The 22,555-nt window shown below is 36.2% G+C and overlaps 1 protein-coding gene across 5 annotated transcripts in view; it reads left to right on the forward strand.

Annotated features, from left to right (window-relative positions):
- The window catches only part of PTPN4 (protein tyrosine phosphatase non-receptor type 4), a 235,143-nt gene that overhangs the window by 199,440 nt on the left and 13,148 nt on the right, over positions 1-22,555 (forward strand). For all 5 annotated transcript variants that reach the window (XM_030916377.1, XM_030916380.1, XM_030916381.1 and 2 more), the window contains 9 exons: positions 4,182-4,341; positions 5,326-5,409; positions 5,503-5,559; positions 11,062-11,218; positions 14,247-14,413; positions 15,602-15,692; positions 15,773-15,834; positions 19,724-19,870; positions 21,564-21,692. In XM_030916377.1, the coding sequence (XP_030772237.1) occupies positions 4,182-4,341; positions 5,326-5,409; positions 5,503-5,559; positions 11,062-11,218; positions 14,247-14,413; positions 15,602-15,692; positions 15,773-15,834; positions 19,724-19,870; positions 21,564-21,692 (1,054 nt within the window). The remainder of the gene's footprint in view (positions 1-4,181; positions 4,342-5,325; positions 5,410-5,502; positions 5,560-11,061; positions 11,219-14,246; positions 14,414-15,601; positions 15,693-15,772; positions 15,835-19,723; positions 19,871-21,563; positions 21,693-22,555) is intronic.

Genomic DNA, 22,555 nt, shown 5'->3' on the forward strand with positions numbered 1-22,555 from the left:
AGTTTGGTTATTGAAATTGGAAGTAGAGAAAAGGGAAACAGTTACAAGGATTACTATGAGAGTACATAATCAAATTATAAGAGCTTCCTAGACCAACCTAACCCTCTGCAGCAGTCAGGCATATGGAGAGCCTGTCTGCCACTCTCTGAGAAGTTACTTTAATAAGAAAGTTATGTAAGACAATGAGAAGGCAGGTAGCTCCATCCTGAAATCCAAAGTTTTACTGTCCTTTCATCTTCATCTTAATCTATACTCCATTCTCTTCACCTTTTCCTTATAATTTGGCTTAAGTCCCAACCCCAGCATTTATACTTGGGTTCTTTTCCTATTTGTATCTTCTTGCTTGTTTTGAATGTTTAAAAAGAGGTTAGAAGAGGTTATTCTCAAATACCTGAAGTCTTGCAAGTAGCATGGGATGGAGATTTGTGTAGATTATAGAGCTCATGCTGCATCTACAGACAGCAGCTGCCATTTGGCTTAATACAGTGTTTGACAACCGGTACTGCAGGCCCATTCTTTCCGGAGTTTCCAGATTTTTCATCTTGAAAATCTAGATTTGTATGCAGTTTTAAAAATGTAATTGTTTAACTCAATTATTTTTATAAAAGCAATGAATGGTCCAAATGTATGTTGGCCAAAATTGGCCCATAATCCATGAATTTATAACTGCTCTTTTAGGATAACAATGTCTAATCAGAATTGCACAATAAAAACCACCTCTGGAGGTGTTTTTTTTGCCTAAACTGTAACTCCAGAAATAGAGATTCAACAGTTTTAGCAAAATGTACCATAGTATCAGTGCTGTCCCTCTCATGTAACTGAGTATTGCTACTGTTAGGCCCATACCCACCAAGTTTGACTCACTTAGATATGCCACTGCTGATCAAGCTTGAGTTTCTCCTGTGTATTTTGGCGCTGTATTTAAACTGATAGCTGGACCAAGAATAAGGAAGGTTGCCCTGACTCCATTTTCATATGTTCTCCACCTTATACCCTTTCCCACAGGTTTTTAGTTTTGAATGTTTCTTTCTCAGCTTTTAAATTTAGCTTTTAAATGTTTCCTGGTTATGACAACTGTATGCAAAAGCAGAAAACGTTTCTAATTATCTTGCCTAAGTGGTTACACATTTAGGTCCAAGTAAGGGGTGAGACCTGTTATATATGTAGAGTCCAGTTACTTCTGGTGTTTGTAAAGTTTTAGAGACTCTGTCAACTGCCTTTTAAAAATGTTGCATCTGTTAAGTTCTGCTAAGGGATGTCCATCTCTATGTGCTGTAATCCTGTGTAGTACGCCATGGTTGAGTTACATATCTCTATTCTAGTCCATGGAAACATTTCCGTAGACAAGCAATACTTGAATGTATGGGCCCTTAGAAGCTTGTATACTTGGCAGTTGAAAGTAACATAAAAACTACCACGTTTGGGATCTGGAAGCCCTGGCCATTAAGGCAGACCTCAGTGAAGCTTTTGCTGAAAAAGAGGGATGTATGCTCTGATTCAGTCTTTGTAGGCTTGGTAGAATTTGGAGCATTTGTGCCCTGAAGTATTTCTATGCAGACATCTAGGCTAAGTGGGCATTACTGTTCACTTGCTTCTTGTGCGGTTATATTTTATACCAGGTTATAAAATTTAGGAAGACTCTAATCTCTCCTAGGAGAAACTTCTCTGGAAGACCATACAATCACTTCATTCGTTATTAATCCCAGCTGACTTCCTTGGCACTAATCATACTTTCAGTTTCACAATGCTTATTTACTAGGTGTCTAGCAGCCAACCTCTCAATAAGCTTACACGTCCTCGACAAGGGAGAACAAATGTATCCAAGGGTCACTCTGGCAGTAAATCTCTGCATCAGTTATCTTGTTATGCTTGATCACAAATGAGCCTAACTTAAAGTGACATAACAAAGGTTCTTTCTTTCTTACATTATATGTACATTTTGTGTCATCTGTGGCTCTGCTCTACCTTGTCTTCATTCTGGGTCCCAGACTGGTAGCATGCCCTGTTTGCGACATGGCTAGTCTCAAGGCCAAGGGAAAAAAGAAGCATAACGAAATCATATGTTTCTTTTTTTTCTTTTTCTTTTTCTTTTTTTTTTTTTTTTTTGAGATGGAGTCTTGCTCTGTCGCCCAGGCGGGAGTGCAGTGGTGCGAACTCGGCTCACTGCAAGCTCCGCCTCCCGGGTTCACGCCATTCTCCTGCCTCAGCCTTCCGAGTACCTGGGACTACAGGTGCCCGCCACCACGCCTGGCTAAGTTTTTTGTATTTTTAATAGAGACGGGATTTCACCGTGTTAGACAGGATAGCCTCGATCTCCTGACCTCGTGATCTGCCCACCTCGGCCTTCCAAAGTGCTGGGATTACAGGTGTGACCCCCGCACCTGGCCCGTGAGTTGTTTCTTAAAGCTTCCTTTCAAAAGTTACACATTCCACTTCTACCCACATGTCATTGGCCAAAGCAAGTCACATGGCCAGGCCTAATGTCAGTGGGGGGAAGAAGAACTTTTTTTTTAATGATAATATCATCTAATACATTTTGCCTATCTCCAGACCTTATAGCTTGGATGTTAGATGTCTCGTCAGTCAACAGAAGAGCAGGTGTAAAATGTGTGCTTCAGTGCCACACCAGCAGTCATGTGAATTGACACAGTAGCTGTCATCGCTCTTATACCTGTCCTTAGGCAATAAGTAATTATTTTATCAGATAATAATGCCAAGAGTGGTCAGTGTTCTTATCAAGAACAATTTTCCCCTTACCTATTTAGTATTTTACTTCTCCCAAATCCACAACTTCCGTGGATGCATACTTCTTAAGACACAAGTTGAACCACAAGTTTCCACTTTTGGCCTTTGTGGAAAGCTCACAAGTAATGTTTTGTTTTGTTTTGTTTTGTTTTGTTTTGTTTTGTTTTGTTTTGTTTTGTTTTGTTTTGTTTTGTTTGAAACAGAGTTTCCCTCTGTCGCCCAGGCTAGAGTGCAGTGGTACGATCTCAGCTCACTGCAAGCTCCGCCTCCCAGGTTCACGCCATTCTCCTGCCTCAGCCTCCCGGTAGCTGGGACTACAGGCACCCCCCACCACTCCCGGCGGTTTTGTATTTTTAGTAGAGAGGGGGTTTCACCGTGTTAGCCAGGATGGTCTCGATCTCCTGACCTTGTGATCCGGCCGCCTCGGCCTCCCAAAGTGCTGGGGTTACAGGCGTGAGCCACCGCACCCGGCCACAAGTAATGTTTTTATACATATTATGCTTGTTAAAAGCTAGAGTTTCTGCCCTGAAGTTACCTTTATCGTATCTAGCTCTTTTTATCAATCCCTGTTGCCACAAATTGAGGGTTATGCTCTCTAATGTTAATTGGATTGAGTTTTCTCACCTTAAATCGTATGTTCTGACAATATATCAACCAGTTTTGTCTCTGGTGATGATCTCAGCACTCTTACTCAGATTTCCAATCCTTACCACATCATTGGATTCAATACTTCCATGAATTGTATTTTATTTCTAAAAAGATTAGGCCAATCTCTTAAGCTATTTAGACTGGAATAGTTACTTTATCTGTGGAACTGCCCAATTATCAGTTCTGGATTTTCTTGCCTCCCTTATTCCTGGCTACCCATGACTCCTCTGAAAACCTTAAACAATTTTTTTTGGAAAGATGTTTACTTTGTTATAACAGATTAATAGGTATCTTCACAGGAATACCTTTAAAATATATTTTATGAGATCGAGACCATCCTGGCTAATACGGTGAAACCCCGTCTCTACTAAAAAAAAAAAAAAAAAAAAGTACAAAAAACTAGCCGGGCGAGGTGGCGGGTGCCTGTAGTCCCAGCTACTCGGGAGGCTGAGGCAGGAGAATGGCATAAACCCGGGCGGCGGAGCTTGCAGTGAGCTGAGATCCGGCCACTGAACTCCAGCCTGGGTGACAGAGCGAGACTCCGTCTCAAAAAAAAAAAAAAAAAAAATATATATATATTTTATTATATAATTGTTTATAAATATGATAAAGTAGGAAATCAGATTTATTACTTCAGAGTTAGGAAAATTTTCATTAAAAAGTGGCACTTCCAAATAAATATGATATTTAGAGCCTGTCTCCTACTAGACATTGTAAATATGTGGGTTTCTTGACCCTAACTTTTAAAAACGTTTTGAAGCAGCTTCCAAATTTGTCTTACTGTCTAGATCACAAGAGACTCCTGAAGATGGGAAGCCTCCAGCTTTACCACCCAAACAATCAAAGAAAAACAGTTGGAACCAAATTCATTATTCACATTCGCAACAAGATCTAGAAAGTCATATTAATGAAACATTTGATATTCCATCTTCTCCTGAAAAGCCCACTGTAAGTAGCTTCTTCAGATATTCTCATTTTTCTTTGGATTTTTAAAATCCTAAATGAAATTTCTTTTGTACTGTGGCATTTTTTAGTTGTAAGTTGTATTACAGTACCTTCTCTTTTTCATCATATTCTTTGGTCATGAATTGTGCCATGATGTAACTCGATATAAGTTCTATAATTAAAAGTGACCATGGAGTGCACAGAGTATATAATTAAATAAGCTTTGGGGTTAAGGGAAGATTCCTAGAAGAGATCATCTCTGATAAGAACTAGTCAGATTTTTTTCCTTCAAAGAGCAGGCATAGAACATACTAAATGAAAGAAGCCCAGGACAAATAGCCATGTGCTGTATGATTTCATACACGTGAAATATCCAAAACAGTCAGATCTATCAAGAGACAGTAAGTAGATTTGTGGTTGACTAGGCTTTGGAGGATGGCAGGTGGGGAAATGGGGAACGACTGCTAATGGATACAAGATCTAAAATTAGATAATAGTGATGTTTGTACACCTCTGTGACAAGAGTAAAAATTGTGGAAATATACACTTTAAATGGGTGAATTATATGTGAATTATATCTCAATAAAGCTGTTTTTTAAAATCACATATATCAAGCAGAGAAAGTATCATTTGAATTCATGTAACATTTATGAGCACCCTCTGTGTACTCATACATATGAACCTGGCTTGTTATGAACCAGGTTCTACGGATATAGCAATTAATAAAGACAGACATGGCCTCTGTACCTCCTGTCACTTAATAGTCTAGCATGTGCTGGCAAGAATGCATGAGAGGGTATATCTGGTTGGGCTAACTGCAAGTTATTAGTCAAAGAATTTACTTTTCTGAACTAAAATTTTTACTAGAATTATGATTTTTTACAAACTATATGTAATATAAGCATACAAAAAGTATGCTTCCTATATAGCTGAAGAATAGATTTTAAGTGAAGAAAATTACAGATTATTTAATTTTGTCTTTTTAAGCCTAATGGTGGTATTCCACACGATAATCTTGTCCTAATCAGAATGAAACCTGATGAAAATGGAAGGTTTGGATTCAATGTAAAGGTAATCTGGAATTTATTTTATACTCAGTTTTTAAATTAAGGTGTTCTTATTTTGGTAATATTTGACTAACATTTTACTTACTCTCTTTTTAAGGGAGGATATGATCAGAAGATGCCTGTGATTGTGTCTCGAGTAGCACCAGGAACACCTGTGAGTTATCTAAATGTTTCAAATAAATCCTGTTTTCAAGAATATGTACTTATTTTATAATTCTTATTAGTTTAAATAAAGGAAGGAATTTCATCATTTATTTTATTAAGTGTCAAATGTTGGCTGAATCTCTTTAAGTTGCTGGGAAGTTAGTTTTTACTTGTTCTAAGTTTTTTAAATCCCTGTTTTTATAAAGAAGCTATTTATGACTTTCACTGCTTCTAAAGCATTAACAGAGTCTATCAAAATAACCCCCTTAAAAAACAAAATATAGACAGAGGTATAGTTTTGTGAGGGGTTTTGTTTGCTTGTTTATTTTTTATTAGAGTAGTTTAAGTACATTATACTTGCCTACGCACGCCTTTAAAATTTTACTTTAAATGGAAATGATACTACAAGAACCAGCAGCCTGAGAGAAAGAGGCCAGCTATGCTTTTTTTGGTGCTTTGCAGCAACCTCACAGTTGGTTTGAAAATCACAATTGCCGGGCGCGGTGGCTCAAGCCTGTAATCCCAGCACTCTGGGAGGCCGAGACGGGCAGATCACAAGGTCAGGAGATCGAGACCATCCTGGCTAACACTGTGAAACCCCGTCTCTACTAAAAATACAAAAAACTAGCCGGGCGAGGTGGCTGGTGCCTGTAGTCCCAGCTACTCGGGAGGCTGAGGCAGGAGAATGGCGTAAACCCGGGAGGCGGAGCTTGCAGTGAGCTGAGATCCGGCCACTGCGCTCCAGCCCCGGCGACAGAGCGAGACTCCATCTCAAAAAAAAAAAAAAAGAAAAAAAAAAAAAAAGAAAATCACAATTGAGATTGATCAAAGATATCATGTTATGTGGTTTTGGTTCTGGTTTTTAAAGACCTTGTTTTTTGCTAAAATAACAGGGTACTCCTGGAATACCCCTGGCATGAGCATAAACACAGAATAGCTTATTTAAATGTAAATACGTCAGATAGCTATTGAGGTGTCACACAAAACTAAAGAGCATGAATGCAATCATACCTCTACAAGAAACTTTTAAAATCATCAAGACTTTCTACTTTTCGTCTGTTTATTTTTATGTGATTGTTTGATTCCTCTCAGTGCAAATGAATTTGTACATTGAAGCAGCCTACCTCTCAAGCCACTCCAGATAAACACTCCAGTCTAAGTAAAAACAGTGTACTTAGTAGCAGCTTCAAGCAGAGTTTTGTAACACCACTACCACACGCGCACACACACACACACACGATTGTGACTCCTAAGTCTCCACTAAATAGAAATTGTATAACTACCTACTGCTATTGTGATCCTCAATCCATGTAGTAGGATATGACTACTAATAACTTCCAGGTTTGTATATTACCAGCTCAGTAGCCCACAGTGACCTCGCAGTCTAAATTATAAACTCCTGGGAAGTAAACCCTTAATAGACCCGGCATGGATCATATTTCCTCACTTGAAAAAAGTCTGTTGTGACTGGGGGACGAGACCAGGGATATAATGTATAAAATGACTCCTGGGGACATGCTATTAATATGTATGTAAAAGATGGGGACAAAGATGGTAGAGATAATCCAAAATTACTTATTTTATATATATTTGATGGGAAATATGAATATGATTGGGACTGCAGATGAAGGGATGAAGGATTGATGAATTATCATCTATCATGTAGAAATGTAATAGATAATATCTGAAACAGAAAAGAATAACAATAGAGAGATGTTAGAGATGCAGAGGTAAATACAGAAAGATATATCTAAAGTGTTGAAACAACACTTTTAGAGATGGGGAGGTGGTAGGGAGGAACACAAATAGTTTCTTAACAATCTTACATACCTAGTCAAATCTTTTAATGGTGTGATTTATAACTTTGCTAAAAACAAAAATTTAAGACTTAAAGCAGTTGTATATCTTTTGGCCTGACAATTTCACATTTAGGAATTTCCCCTAATGAAATAATTCAACTAGGGAACAAAGAGTACTTACACAAGGATATTAACTGTATGGTTTATAACAGTTTAAAGTGGAAAAATAATCAAGTGTGACTAGGGAACAAAGAAAACTTATACAAGGATGTTAACAGTATGGTTTATAACAGTTTAAAGTGGAAAAATAATCAAATGTGGCTAGGGAACAAAGAATACTTATACAAGGATATTAATTATAGTATGGTTTCTAACAGTTTAAAATGAAGAATAACCAAAATGTTCATCGTTAAAGTTGGGGAAACAAATTATATGGTGCTTTGTGTCTATTGAGATGATAATGTAACTCTATATAAATATGGAAATATATCCATAAGATGGTATTATGGAAAAATACATGTTATAATTTCACATATATGTTTGAACCAGTTAAAATATTACATACATAGAAAAATTCTGGAAACATGCTTTAAAAAGTTACCAGTGTTTAATGTGGGTAATGGAATTACAGGTATTCTGTATTTTTTTGATTGTCTGGATCATGACAATGAGTATATATTGCTCTTAGAAAGTATAATACACGTTTCTTTATTTGCATGACAGTTGTAATAGTCAATGACTCACATGCATAAAAAAAGTATTCATTTTTCTGAGCAATGAATATGGATAGTTTTCAATTAAGCCAAGGTTTCACAGAATATTCTATAGATATATTCATTTCCAAACAGAATTCTAAGACTCTTAAGTTCTCTTTTTAATCTGTACATATTGTTGGTAATTTTTCCCTTTTGCCATGTAGAACTATGTTCCATAAATATTAGCTGAAATTTAGAACAAATTAAAACGTAGTCATTCTATTGGGGAAAAAAATTAGAACAATGGGAATTTATTATTTTTGTATTATTTTATTAATTTAGAGACCACCACAACCTTCTAATTGGAAACCACAGTTTAGGCGATCAGGGGAAAAGGAAAAGATTTCTGTTTTTTTATGAATACGTAACAGTTGTACATATTTATGGAGTTCAAATATTTTATTGTCATTTTTTATATTGGACATCTTCTGAAATGGATAAAATAACTCCCAATTAAAGTTATGATTCTCCTTCTGTTTGATAATCTTAGCCAAAAGGCTGTTGCTCCAACAAAACTCAATTTTAACATTATTGGCCAGGTGTGATGATCATAGCTATAATCTTAGCACTTTGGGAGGCTAAGGTGGGAGGATTGTTTGAGCTCGGGAGTTTAAGACTACCCTGGGCAACGTCGTGAAACCTTGTTTCTACAAAAAAATACTTTAAAATTGGCCAGATATGGTGGTACGTGCCTGTGATGCCAGCTACTCCAGTGGCTGAAGTGGGAGGATCACTTGAGCCCAGGAGATAAAGGCTGCAGTGAGCTGTGATTACACCACTACACTCCAGCCTAAGCAACAGACCAAGACCCTGTCTCAAATATATAGCGCGACCCTGTCTGAAATACACACACACACACACACAGCAAGACCGTCAAACAAGACAGGGTCTTGCTCTGTATGTGTGTATATATACACACAAACAGTTAATTTAGACTTGTCAGATCGGAATGAAATACAAATTAAAAATTGTAACATATCTGACAAAAGGCATATTAACTATGAGAGTTCCCTTTAGTGATAGTGGATACAGTAAGAGATTCATAGCTATCCTCTTTAACACATAGACCACCTCTTTTTTTCTGCCAACTATACTATGCACAAAATAATGTGAGGGAAAGCTCTGTCTGCTATAGCCCATACTTACATTTTCCCCAGTACCATTGGCTCCCAATTCACTACACTTCAGGTATCTCAAAGACATCTACAAAAACTTGGAACTAATTGGTATACAAAAGCATCAAACTGCTAGTGCACAGAGGGAGTATATGAATGTCTGTCATCTACTTCACTACATAAGTAGACAAAAAAGCAACTTGAGAGAATGAGCATAACTCTAAATTTGAACATTCCAGATTTTAAAGCTTTGGGTTGAATTATCTTTATCTTCACAACAACTCTAAGAAATAATCAGAACTTTTCATTTTCAGATGTCTTTTCAGAACTTCAGATGTCTAAGATCACACATGTCAGAAGTAACAGAGTAACTTCTAGACCAGTGTTTTTTCCACTAATGACAATCGTTACTGGATTTTATTGACTTTGTGTTGATAATGAATTTCAGTAGTTGTGCTTTTATTTCTTCATGCCTTTACCACAAGCGGTTCCCTTTTCTGTAAGATCCAACCCCATCAGTTCCTTCTCAAGCTGGCCTATCATTCTTCAATCTTCACTGCCATATGTTTTCATTGCTGTGTTCCCAGAACATGTTGTCCATATTTCTGTTTCTTTTGTCTCTTTTACCTTAATTGCTGTTTGTCTTCTCACTTTGCACTATAGTGCAAGACTATAAAAATGACCATGCAAGATGAAATCGTGCAGGATCTTGATGATTAATGGGAAAAATTATAGTTGTTCCCAAGACCTTTAAATTTGTTGTCAAAACATTAAGAATTTCCTTTACTGTCTCTTATAAAGGTAAAAGGAAATGAAAAAAATAGTAAAGCTAATATGGGATTTTGTATCCTGTAATTCAAAACATTAGAAACACTGAGAATTTAAATGTTTTATTTTCTTGTGAAAACTCATCATGAGTAGTTTAAATGGTGCTTGCCTCCTCCCCGTGGTACAGCTTAGAATACCAAATGAGCTTCACTTCTTGCCTTGCCAAATTGTTGTAATACTGTCTGCTTGACATGCTTTCAACACTTTGTCCTTTGAACTTTCGATGTGAAATATCTCCAAAAGTTCCTTTGGCTACATATCTACAGTCTCTCGAACAACACCAGTGTTAACATTCCCATGGTCATCTATTGCTTCTCTAACTCTATTTATGGTCAATTCAAACTTCACCTCCAGCATTATTCACTTTGCTGCACTTTCATCTTTTGTGATCAATTCCCTCTTTAGGTTTAGGTTATTCATTTTAATATGGGCTTTTCTCTGGGAGACTGGGAGGCAGCCCAACTACATGCTTTCCTGTCTGCACTTGAACTGAAAACAGATGACCATCAAACTTTGGAAGAACTGATGTGACTGGCCACTGATGATGATGTGTGTCTATTATTTATGTAGTGATTTTTGTATTGAAGCTAGCAGCAAAGTTTGTACTTTTTACAGTTATTCACAGTAAATACACTGTGGTAACTACAGTTTGAATCGTATTGTTGGGGGACTGGTGTTATTTAATTAAATCATGGTGACTGAAGTTTGTATGTATCTAGACAGTGTAAAGCTAAAGCTACTTGTGTGTATGTACGTGGAAATCATCAGTCTTACTTGTATGTCTAGGCACATAATAGGTCATCAGGAAAGAAATTGTTGAGTGAAGAAGGAACGAAAATACTAACTCTCTGGCAAAACTAGATTTCTACATTTTTTAAATAGATGAATAAATGAATAGATGCTTTTCTATATGTAGTTTAGTTCTCTTGCTATCGGGTCTATAAAAATAAATTCCTGTCCTCTCCTTTCAGAAAGTTGCATGCCATTCTGAAAACTTATCTATATTATATTACAGGCTGACCTCTGTGTCCCTAGATTGAATGAAGGGGACCAAGTTGTACTGATCAATGGTCGGGACATTGCAGAACACACTCATGATCAGGTTGTGCTGTTTATTAAAGCTAGTTGTGAGAGACATTCTGGGGAACTCATGCTTCTAGTTCGACCTAATGGTGAGTACTCTATGTAGTACCAGATATTTATCATAATTTATTACTGTTCATTACTGAACACAGCAACCAGATTTCTGACATAAAACATAAGTCACCTAAGTTTCCTGCTCAAAGCACAGTGGCTTTCATTGACACGTGGAGCAGAATTCAAGTTCTTTGACCCCCAACCCTTGCTCCCACTCAGCCTTGCTTACTTTCCTCTATTCTACACTAGCTTTCTTGCAGTTCCTCAGATGTTCCAATCTAATCTACTTCTTAGGGTTTTTATCCTTGCTGTTCCCTCTGCTAACATACTCTTTTTGATTTTGTTTTGACTTACACCTATACTTCATTCAGGTTTCTGGTCAGATATTATCTTTAGAAGGGCTTTCTCCCCTGACTACCATAGCTAAAATGACTTCCCATTTCCCCTAAATTGTAGTAGTTGTAGTACTAGTACTCAATAAATACTAGTTGAATGAATGAGTAAATTTGAACTCTGTTCCACTTTTAGAAAATGCCATAACAAGCTATAAAGTGTTTTTAAAATACTGCCTTTGTTTTCAGTATATGATGTCTACTAGCCTAATCATGTCATCTCCCGATCTGGACAGCTGACTTGTTAAGTCATAGTCATGGAATTCCAGGTTTGGAGAAACCTTGAACGCCATAAGCTCTAGCTCTTTGGTTAATTGCATGACTTTCCTCCACAACAACCTCAAGAACATTCTACCAATATAGATAGAGTACTGTCTGGCTCCTGAAACAGGTCATTCCATCTTTGGATAGCTCAAACTATAAATTGAACTAAAAGTCCGTCTTTCTTCAGTCCTGCTCCTAATTCTATCACTTTGTGCTATGCATTATAAGTTTAACCCCCCTTCCTTCAGATTTTTGACAATAGCTAATTTTACCAGAAACCCTCCTCCCTTTCTCCAGTTTAACAGTCCTAGAGTCCAGCCAGTGTTCATATGGCATTGTTTAGAGTTCCCTCAACACTTTATCAGTCTGCTCTAAGAAAAAAGTTTTATATGTCTAATATCCCAGAATTAGACATCTTCTTCTGGTTTTGTTCTGTACAATTTACTATTAATCATTATTTTTGCCACAGAATAATTATTGTTAATGCCATATTACCACTTGTTGAATATGTACCATAGGAAAGTAAAATATCACTCGAATTCTGCTTGTCACCACCATACCCAACCCTGCAAAATTTTGCAAGGACATTTCTTTTTTATAAACAAAAAATAAAAAATCCTCTTTTTACCTCTTGTTCACAAATAGGCGTTTTCACTTTATCTTCTCCACTTTGTGTTCTTTTCCATTCATGGTCTAGAATTGGCTTTCTAGGAAGATTAAAAGGACTTCAACAGAACATTCTATTTTGACTTTTCAAGGAACTTGTTCATTTAGACCTCATACTTAGGTGAGTCATTAGGTGTTTTCTGTCACATACAGCTACTTAAATTTTAAACCAGGCATAACATTTTTTTTTCTTTATTTATTGTTTTCTGTTTTCTCTTGATAATAGATCCTAAAGAACTCAATAATACTAGCTAATAATTATTAAAAGCTTTCTGTGTACCTAGGCTCTTTTGTATGTTTTTACTTAATCCTCATAGACATCCAATGAGATAGATGAATTATCCCCATTCTAGAGTTGAAGATACTTTGACACCAAGACATTCAGTTACCTGCTCACAGATTCATGATGGTACAGAGCCAGAATATGAACAAAAATCCATATGATGGCAAAGACCCAGCATTTTTACAATCCCAGATCTCATCCTTTTGCTTTAAAGTAGGAGAGGAACCCACCAGGGTCTACTTCTTGCAAAATTTCTTTCTAAATTGTTTCGTGGTCAAAATGCAGAGCAGAACCTGCATCTACTTTCAGTGTGGGTCTATCTTTTCCATTCTTAAAGTATCATATAATTAAAATTTAAACTATGTCTGCCAAGAATACGTTTCTGTTTTTCTGATCTTTTCCCCTTTAATTCTTATTTCTTCTTAGGCAGAATGTTGTCATATCTTTTTGTTCTTTCGTTCTTCATTTCAGAAATTTATTCTTCTAAAAAAAAGTACAGATATTCAAGGAGGAACCAGGTCTCTTAGGCAAGGGTAAAAGAGGCCCCTACCTTGGCTCCATATCTTAGAAGGCCCCGCTTTGGCTCTCTTTCTTCTCCCAATGGAGTCATAATTTTATAGGACCAAAAGGACATGCCAAGCTATAACCTCCCTTCCCTTTCTATGCCACTTTTTTCAAACCTCAGTTCTGGGTCCAGATAACCCTGAGCCCCTCTCGATCTTCGTGGGTGTTTTCCACACATCCATTCTCTCAATGTTGGTTCACATGGTGTGTGTATCCTAGCCCAGCAGGTGGCTAAGAGGCTACAGTTTGTGGAGGGAGAGGTATAGATATATCTTGCATGTGGGCTGGGATCTTCACATGTGTGTTTATAAACCCCTGTGTTAAAAAATGGGACTGAGAGTGGGTAACGGTGGAATGCAGGCCTAGGATCTGGGGTCTAAATCTCCTCACATTACCATGACCATGAATTCTGGCCTAGAATTCTCATTTGAATTCTGGCCTCCCAGGTTGTTTTGTAGATACATCACCAAAAGAGGATGAAGCATATTTTGTTTAGCACTGTGTTCACGTTTTTTGTAACTTAAACATATGGTGTATAGGTCTCTATTTGTACTCTTGCCCTAGGTCCCCTAGAAATTAAGAGAGGGTGTATTCACAGGTGCTTCTCAGCAGCTCTTCTCTTTCTTATTGTCTCTTCAAGTTATAGACATTTTCAGTGATGTAGCCAAGAACGCTTCTTCCCTCCAAAGATACAGCAAAGCCCCTCAACTCCACAACTACTTTCTGTCCCCCCGCACAGTGACGCCAGACTCAGATCTGTTGTAATTCTTCATAAATGAATTATTTTTTGAACAAAACATTATACAGTGTATCTGGTAAATTCCTATCGTGTGAATTCATTAAGATTTCCACGTGTATTGGGATTGGTTTGATTTTTCTTTTTTTTTTTTTTAGCTGTATATGATGTAGTGGAAGAAAAGCTAGAAAATGAGCCAGATTTCCAGTATATTCCTGAGAAAGCCCCCCTAGATAGTGTGCATCAGGATGACCATTCCCTGCGGGAATCAATGATCCAGCTAGCTGAGGGGCTTATCACTGGAACAGTCCTGACACAGTTTGATGTAAGTAATATCATTATATATTAAAAGCATTTTGCTGATATTTTCTAACTAGTTTCATAGTTTCTTAAGTGCCTAATCTATGCATTATAATTTCTAAACTAAAATGATATTCTGAGAAATGTTTGACATAAAGAGTTCTAAAATGCCAAGTTTCGAAAATTGCTCCCAAAATACTAGCTATGGTTATATAAATAGAATATCTTTTAAAAAGAGGGATAAGGAAATTTTATACATATGTCATCAAACTGAATTTTTTTCTGTAGTTAAATAGCTGTTTTTTTGAAAAGTGGCAGATGAGGATAGGCTATTATAGACTTTAAAATCCTGAGCTAAAGGAAAATAACTTTTGTTTTTGAAGTTTATACCTTGTCATATTTAATCTCTGTTTATTTTTTGTCAGTGCAATCTTGAAAACTGGGAAAAACAAAACCTTCAGACAGATCATTATATCCAACGAACTAGAATGCTTCTTCAGTGCTTATAATACGCATTTGACCCACGGCCACCCAGTGGATTTGGAAATGTTTTATTCAGACTGTATGAACCTAATTTGTTTAAAATAGTAAACCCGAATTTTTTTGTTTTGTTTTGTTTTGTTTTTTGAGAAGCGGCCTCTCACTGTGTAGCCTAGGCTGATCTCAAATTCCTATGTCCAAACAGTCCTCTGGCCTCAGCCTCTCAAGTAACTGGAATTACAGGCATGCACAGCCATGCTAGGCTCCCTGGATAGTTTTCAATGTGTTTTTAGAAATGACCATCATTAATAATTGTTGCTCTGCCATGTATGTTATAGGTAAATGTTTAATTATAAAACATTTAGGATATGTCTGTTAGTTTTTATTCAAAAGTTCTTAGTTCATATACTGTAAACACCTCCAAACTAAATGAAAGTTAAATGTTTTCTGCAGATTTGCTACTCACAACTTCAGGTGCTCCTGCCGTAAGCAGAATTGGTTTCACTAGTTTTACCGCTTTTCAAAATATGACACATACTTTATGTTAGAAATTGAAGAATTCAGCTTTGCAAATCTGGTTCAGTACTCTACTAGCCTATGATATATCATTGTATAGATGACCTATTCAAAGGGAAAAAAACCTGTTTCCTGTTAGTATAGAAACAAGTCTGGAAAACAAAACAGAAATTGTTTATGGCTTTTGTTGGAATTGTCCCCCTTTTTTTTTTTTTAGCAACTTTATCGGAAAAAACCTGGAATGACAATGTCTTGTGCCAAATTACCTCAGAATATTTCCAAAAATAGATACAGAGATATTTCGCCTTGTAAGTATCTTATTGTCTCTGTTAAATTTAATCTTTTATATATAACTTTACTAAAACATTATTTCTTTTAAATTTTTTAGATGATGCCACACGGGTCATTTTAAAAGGTAATGAAGACTACATCAATGCGAACTATATAAATGTAAGTTTATTTTTATTATGCCTTTGCCATTTGGAAAAATAGGAGCCACTATAAACTTTGAGGTTATTTTCTTTTTGTTGAAATCCTAACCTGGGTAGAATATTAAAACTTTCAGATATGAAAAATATTATTGAAGTAATATTAAATAAAATATTTTGGTACTTGTGTATTAATATACAGGTAGAGAGTGGAATGGAATAGTCCAGTTCATACATAAACTGAGATAAATACTAGAATTTTGTTTATGGTAGAGGTGGTCTTTTAAATCATTGGAGATAAAACAGACTATCCAATGAATGGGTGGTCGGGTCAACTGTCTAGAACAGGAGCCCCCAATCCCTGGGCCATGGACCAGTAATCATACATGGCCTGTCAGGTACCAGGCCACATGGCAGGAGGTGAGTGGTGGGCAGACATTACCACCTGAACTCCATCTGCTGTCGGATCAGTGGTGGCATTAGATTCTCATAGGAGTGCGAACCCTATTGTGAACTGCACATGTGAGGGATCTGGATTGCATGCTCATTATGAAAATCTAATGCCTGATGATCTATGCTGGAACAGTTTCATCCTGTAACCATCCCCACCTCCCACCCTCCCAACCCCACTCCATGGAAAAATTGTCTTCCAAGAAACCGGTCCCTGGTGCCAAAAAGGTTGGGACCACTGGTCTAGAATATGTCACTGTAAAGAGGCATTTTTTTTTCTTAACTCTGTAATTAGAAAATTTCAAATGTACAAAATTAGAGCAAACAGTAAAATCAAACTTCATGTACACATGACTCAGTTTCAGCACTTGTCAACTTATGACACACTTTGTTTCACCTTTACCAGGTTCTTTTGAAGTAGATCTTTATATCATATCTTTCATCTATAAATACTTCACCTCCACTCGATGTCAACATGTATTTCAAATATATCAAAATGTAATTTTAAAAGTGGAATTATGAAAATACTTGAAGGGAATATGTGAAAATTGTTTAAAATCTCAGGGGGAGGTTTTTTAAGCTTAGATACATGTCTAAGCTTAAAGAGATGAATTTGACAAGGTACAATTTGTTATTTTTGATATGCCGAAAAACTACTAAAATCAAATGACAAATGGAATTTTTTAAATACTAGAAAAGGCTTATTTAATATACAAAGAGCTTCATAAATAAATAAGAAAAGTAAGCCTGGGAAACATATTGAGACTCCATTTCTCGAATAAAAATAAAAATATAAAAATTAGCAGTCATGGTGGTGCATGCCTGTTGTTCCAGCTACTCAGGAGACTGAGGTGGGAGAATTGCTTGAGCCTGAGAGATTGAGACTGCAGTGAGCCATGATCACATGACTGTCACTGGGTGACAGAACAAGACCCTGTCTAAAAAAAAAAAAAAAAAATTCAATGAAAATAATGGATGAAGGACATGCAAAGACAATTCATAGAAAAGGAAATTATGCAAATGACATTTTTAATAGTCATTTTTAAATCTGTACAGAAGTAGAGAGAATAGTATAAAAGAGTCCCCCCATACGTCTTACTCAGTTTCAAGAGCTATCAACTCGTGGCCAATCTTGTTTCAGCTAAGTACTAGCCTCCAAATTATTTTTAAACCTAAATATATCACTGTATATGTAAATTGGGTTAATTTTCACCATTCGATGTTGTCATACTCTAGAAAGTCTTTGTACATGCTAAATTAGGGAGTATTTAATCATTGCTTCTAGGGAAAATACAGGGGTTAGGTTCCCCCAGGCCTAAAGTCACAACATTTTCATTAGCCGATAAATACATACTGTTGTTTCTGTTTAAAAACACTTTATTTAATATATATTGCTGATCCATTAACCTTTAACTCATAGTCAACAGCACTATAACTCATGCCTCAAGGAAGCTTATCTAACACATATTTCTTCCATGAGGTATATCACATCCTTCTTGAACTTAGAAACACTAGTCAGCACTTTAAAACTACACTTGGGGGCCATTTTTAAACAGCAAAATCACTAGTTAAAAAAAAAAAAAACCAAAAGGTGAAAAGTATGGCACTACATAGAGTGCAAAAAGGTCACTTGTTTCCCGTATGAGAGCTAAAACAAGATGTCAGAGTTGCTTTGTTTGATCTCACTTGGAAATGTGCATGTCTTAAGATCACTCAGATTTTTCACTGCTGTATGTCTACTACATGACCAAGAAATCCCTGCAACTGTTTTAAGGGTTATGAATATATTTTAGCAAGTAGTCAAATTTGCAAATTGAGAATCCTTGATGGAGGATTAGCTACTTAAGAATATACCTCTGATAAGGCCTCTTTTTGTGGTAGCAAAACCACAATACTATTTTAACACTTGGAAAAATAGTATCAGAGTTAAATGAAAAATACATGCGATTTACAAAAAACAAAAGTGCAAATGAAAACTTCAAGGAATTACTATTTCACCTATAAGATTGAAAGAACAAAAATTTGATACTACATGTAGGTCCACATCCTTTATGTGAAACCTTAGGTTAAATATACTATGGGGCCAGGCACAGTAGTGCATGCCTGTAATCCCAGCACTGAAGAAAGGCATAGGCTGGAGGGATAGCTTCAACCCAGGAGTTTGAGACCTGCGTAGGCAATATAGGAAGACCTCCTTCTCCACATAAAGGGGCAGTGAGTGGGAGGGTATAGAAAAATATGCTTTTGGATTTCGAATTTTTGGAATTTTGAAAGTATGTTTAGTACATATACCATATACTATAATAAGTAACATTGCTGGCAGGCTATGGGACAAGTGCCCTATAATCAATATATCTGAATAGTTAACAGCAAACTATAGATATTCTCCCTAAGTAAGACTAATAAAGAGTACAAATAGTCTTAGGTCAGTTCAGGTCAGATTTTGCTGTCAAATGAGGGCAGGTTGGGGCAAGATTACAAAAATAAAAAACATGAGGGCCTTAAATCTGTATGAAATATTATGTTGTATATTTATACAGTAGAGCCATTTAAAAGAATGAAATTTTATTTACTAATCAAACATGATCTTGAAGATGAAGTAAAAAAGAAATAAGCAGAACAACATTATATATAGTATGCTACCACTTTTAAAAAACAGTTTTACAGAAAAGTGGGAAGTTAGTTTTGCATATACGTTTGTGTGTTGTATATAGAATATCTCTGATAAAGTTATATGACAAACTGAGAGAAAAAGATTACCTTCCTGGGTGTAAACTAGAAGCTGAAATGGGAGAAGAGACTTTCTTTATTCACTCTTTGTTATTCTTTGAATTGTCATGTGCATATATCACCTTTTAAAAAAATATTTAATCTCAAAATGTAGTAGGATAATGACTGATGACTCAGCTTTCCCAAATACTATCTTACCTCTTTGTGAAAATTATGAATTTTAAGTATTATTCTGATATCCTCTAAAATTATTTTATATGTAAAAATTCAAGCTAAAACCAATGGCAGAATTTTTGTTCCTCACAAATTTTACCCATACACTATTTACAGATAAGTATTTTTTATTTCTTTACCATGTATCTGCCTCTGAAACAGAATTCTGGGTTAAGCTGCTTTTAAAAATCATAATAGGCCGGGTGTGGCTCACACTTGTAATCTCAGCACTTTGGGATGCCAAAGTAGGAGGATTGCTTGAGCCCAAGAAAATATTTGGAAAATATTTAAATTCTTATTTCCACTAATTAAACGATAAATATCTATAACTGTTGAACATTGCCATGAACTTTCTTCTACAGATAAAATAAGAAATTGTTAATAAAGATTTGTTTTACTGATGGCAGTTTATTGAGATTAGTTGTATTCACTATAACAGTTAGTGGATGATTTTCATATTTCTAATTACTGTAAAAAGTAATGCAAAACATTTTATTTTCATGCCCTTTTCTTTTTAGATGGAAATACCTTCTTCCAGCATTATAAATCAGTACATTGCTTGTCAAGGGCCATTACCACACACTTGTACAGATTTTTGGCAGATGACTTGGGAACAAGGCTCCTCTATGGTTGTAATGTTGACCACACAAGTTGAACGTGGCAGAGTAAGTCATAGTTGAATCTTACACATTGCTTGGACTTTTTTCAAATTATACTGCACATATGTAGTCAAAATATTCATGTTTATTTAAGCCTTTCTGACCTTTAATCTTCTTTTCTTGTGGTTTCTTGTTTTAAAGCATCATGGTTAAGTGCATAAAACTGTGACTAACACATAAATAAATGTGACATAAGTATTAGCCATTACTGTCATTGTTATTATTTAAAGGAATTGATGTACATCTGTTAAGGGGCTTGTATCTCATATATATATGGAACTCTTTACAACTCAACAGTAAAATAAATAATGCAATTTAAAAATGGGCAACAGATCTGAATAGCCCGTTCTCCAAAGAAGATATACAAATGGCTAAGAAGCACGAGAAAAGATGCTCAACATCCTTATCAGGGAGATGCAGATCAAAAACTTAATGAGACTTTATAGCCAAGAGGATGGCTAAAATAAAAAGGACCTATAATAACAAGTTCTAGGGATGATGTGGAAAAAGCAGAACCCTCCTATGGTGGGTTTGTAAAATCATCCAGCCCATTCTGGAAAACAGTCTTGTAGTTCCTCAAAAAGTTAAATGTCGAGTTGGTATAACTTAGTACTTCTGTTCCTAAATCCGAAAGAATTGAAAAAGTTTGTCCACACAAAAATTTGTACATGAGCATTCATAGCAGCATTATTTATAATGGCCAAGATGTAGAAACAACTCAAATATACAAATAAAATATGGTGTAGTCTTATCGTTGGATATTATTTAGCAATAAAAAGGAATGAAGTAGTGATACGTACTACAACATGGGTAAACCTGGAAAACAGTTAGCATAGTGAAAGAGGTCAAAAAGACCACATATTGTGTGATTGCATTTATATGAAATGTCCAGGATAGGCAACTCTGTAGGGACATGAAGTAGATTAGTGGTGGTCTAGATCTGGGGTAAGGATGGGGGAACAGATGAGGAAGAATGAACAGTGACTACTAATTGGTGTAGGGTTTATTTTGGGTGTAATGGGAATGTTCTAAAAGTGATTGTGGTGATGGTTGCACAGTTCTGTGAATATACTAAAAACTATTGTATACGTTAAACAAGTGAGTGGTATGGTACATGAATTACTTGTCATTACAGCTGTTTTAAAAAATCTAAGATTCAATGAGGATTTTTGCTGTCTCAAAATACAGCCAGAGTACTTACTATTACAAAGGGAAAAAAGTGACAGAAAAAATGTCGGCTGGGCGCAGTGGCTCACACCTGTAATCCCAGCCCTTTGGGAGGCCGAGGTGGGTGGATCACCAGGCAGGAGTTCGAGACCAGCCTGACCAATGTGGTGAAACCCCGTCTCTACTAAAAATACAAAATTAGCCAGGCTTGATGGTGCATGCCTGTAATCCCAGCTACTTGGGAGACTGAGGCAGGAGAATCGCTTGAACCCAAGAGGCAGAGGTTACAGTGAGCCAGGATCCTGCCATTGCACTCTAGCCTGGGCAACAAGAGCAAAACTCCATCTCTAAAAAAACAAACAAACAAAAAAAAAAACACTAGTCAGCAGATCTGGATGAAATTTATTAAATTATTATTGTAACTTTTCTGTGAGTTTGAAATGTATTAAAAATTAAAACATTTTTAAAAATAGAACTTGAATCTGTATGTATATAATTTTATTTATTTTTTATTTATTTATATCAATATCAGGTTAAATGTCACCAATATTGGCCAGAACCCACAGGCAGTTCATCTTATGGATGCTACCAAGTTACCTGCCACTCTGAAGAAGGAAACACTGCCTATATCTTCAGGAAGATGACACTGTTTAACCAAGAGGTAAGAAGGCCGGATGTCTGTTTATTAGAACTGTTGTGTTCAAGGTAAAGACTGAAAGCTGAAAATGTTTTTAGTTTGAGTATTGGTTACTAGGAAATACTATAAAAATTATTGAATTATTTATCTGCTTTAATGGGGTACTTTGGAATTTCATTAAGAGTATTCTATTCTATTACATAATTAATGTTTTTCTTTAGTTTCTATGACTCAATATGGATGGTCAGTGAAAAAGTAGTCTAGTAAATAATACTTACTACAGTTACTACTTTGCCTATTCAGAATAGCTATTTAGATATGTTTCATTATAAAAAAACTTTCACTCCAAGTAGTGTCAGTACGGTATTTGGGTGTGTCTGTGGAAATGGAAAAAACAATAGAAAGCTATTAAATTATTTTCCTTTTTTAAAAGCGTAGAGGAGAGCAACTTCACAGTCACCTATGTATTAAGAAGGAAAAGGTTGTAACCAGGACCTTCTGACAGCAGATGGGGTGTAGATTTCTAATTGCCAGCTCTTAATTCTGCCTGAGTCAGTCCCCTTGGCTTCAATTGAAACTGATTAATAAATGATGGCTCAGTATCCCAATTGGAACATGTATGTGGAGAGCATCATGCTGCCAGTTCTGTAAGGCTGCTAGAGACAGTGTACCCTACTTTCTCTGCCTGCAGCTAGATATGCCCCTGCCAACTACTTTTGGTTTTGAAAGGGACTAAAATAAGAAAATAACTGCTAGAGAAGAGCAAATAGCCCAAGCTATGAGTGCCCAGGACTATCCTATCAATGGTCAAGCCTTTGGAAATGAGAACTCCCCTCCAACCCCAAGAGCATGATTAAAGGAAACCGGAGAGACAGAGCTTTACTCAC

Source organism: Rhinopithecus roxellana, chromosome 14 (genome assembly GCF_007565055.1).
Source record: "Rhinopithecus roxellana isolate Shanxi Qingling chromosome 14, ASM756505v1, whole genome shotgun sequence".
Classification (NCBI taxonomy): Eukaryota; Metazoa; Chordata; class Mammalia; order Primates; family Cercopithecidae; genus Rhinopithecus; species Rhinopithecus roxellana.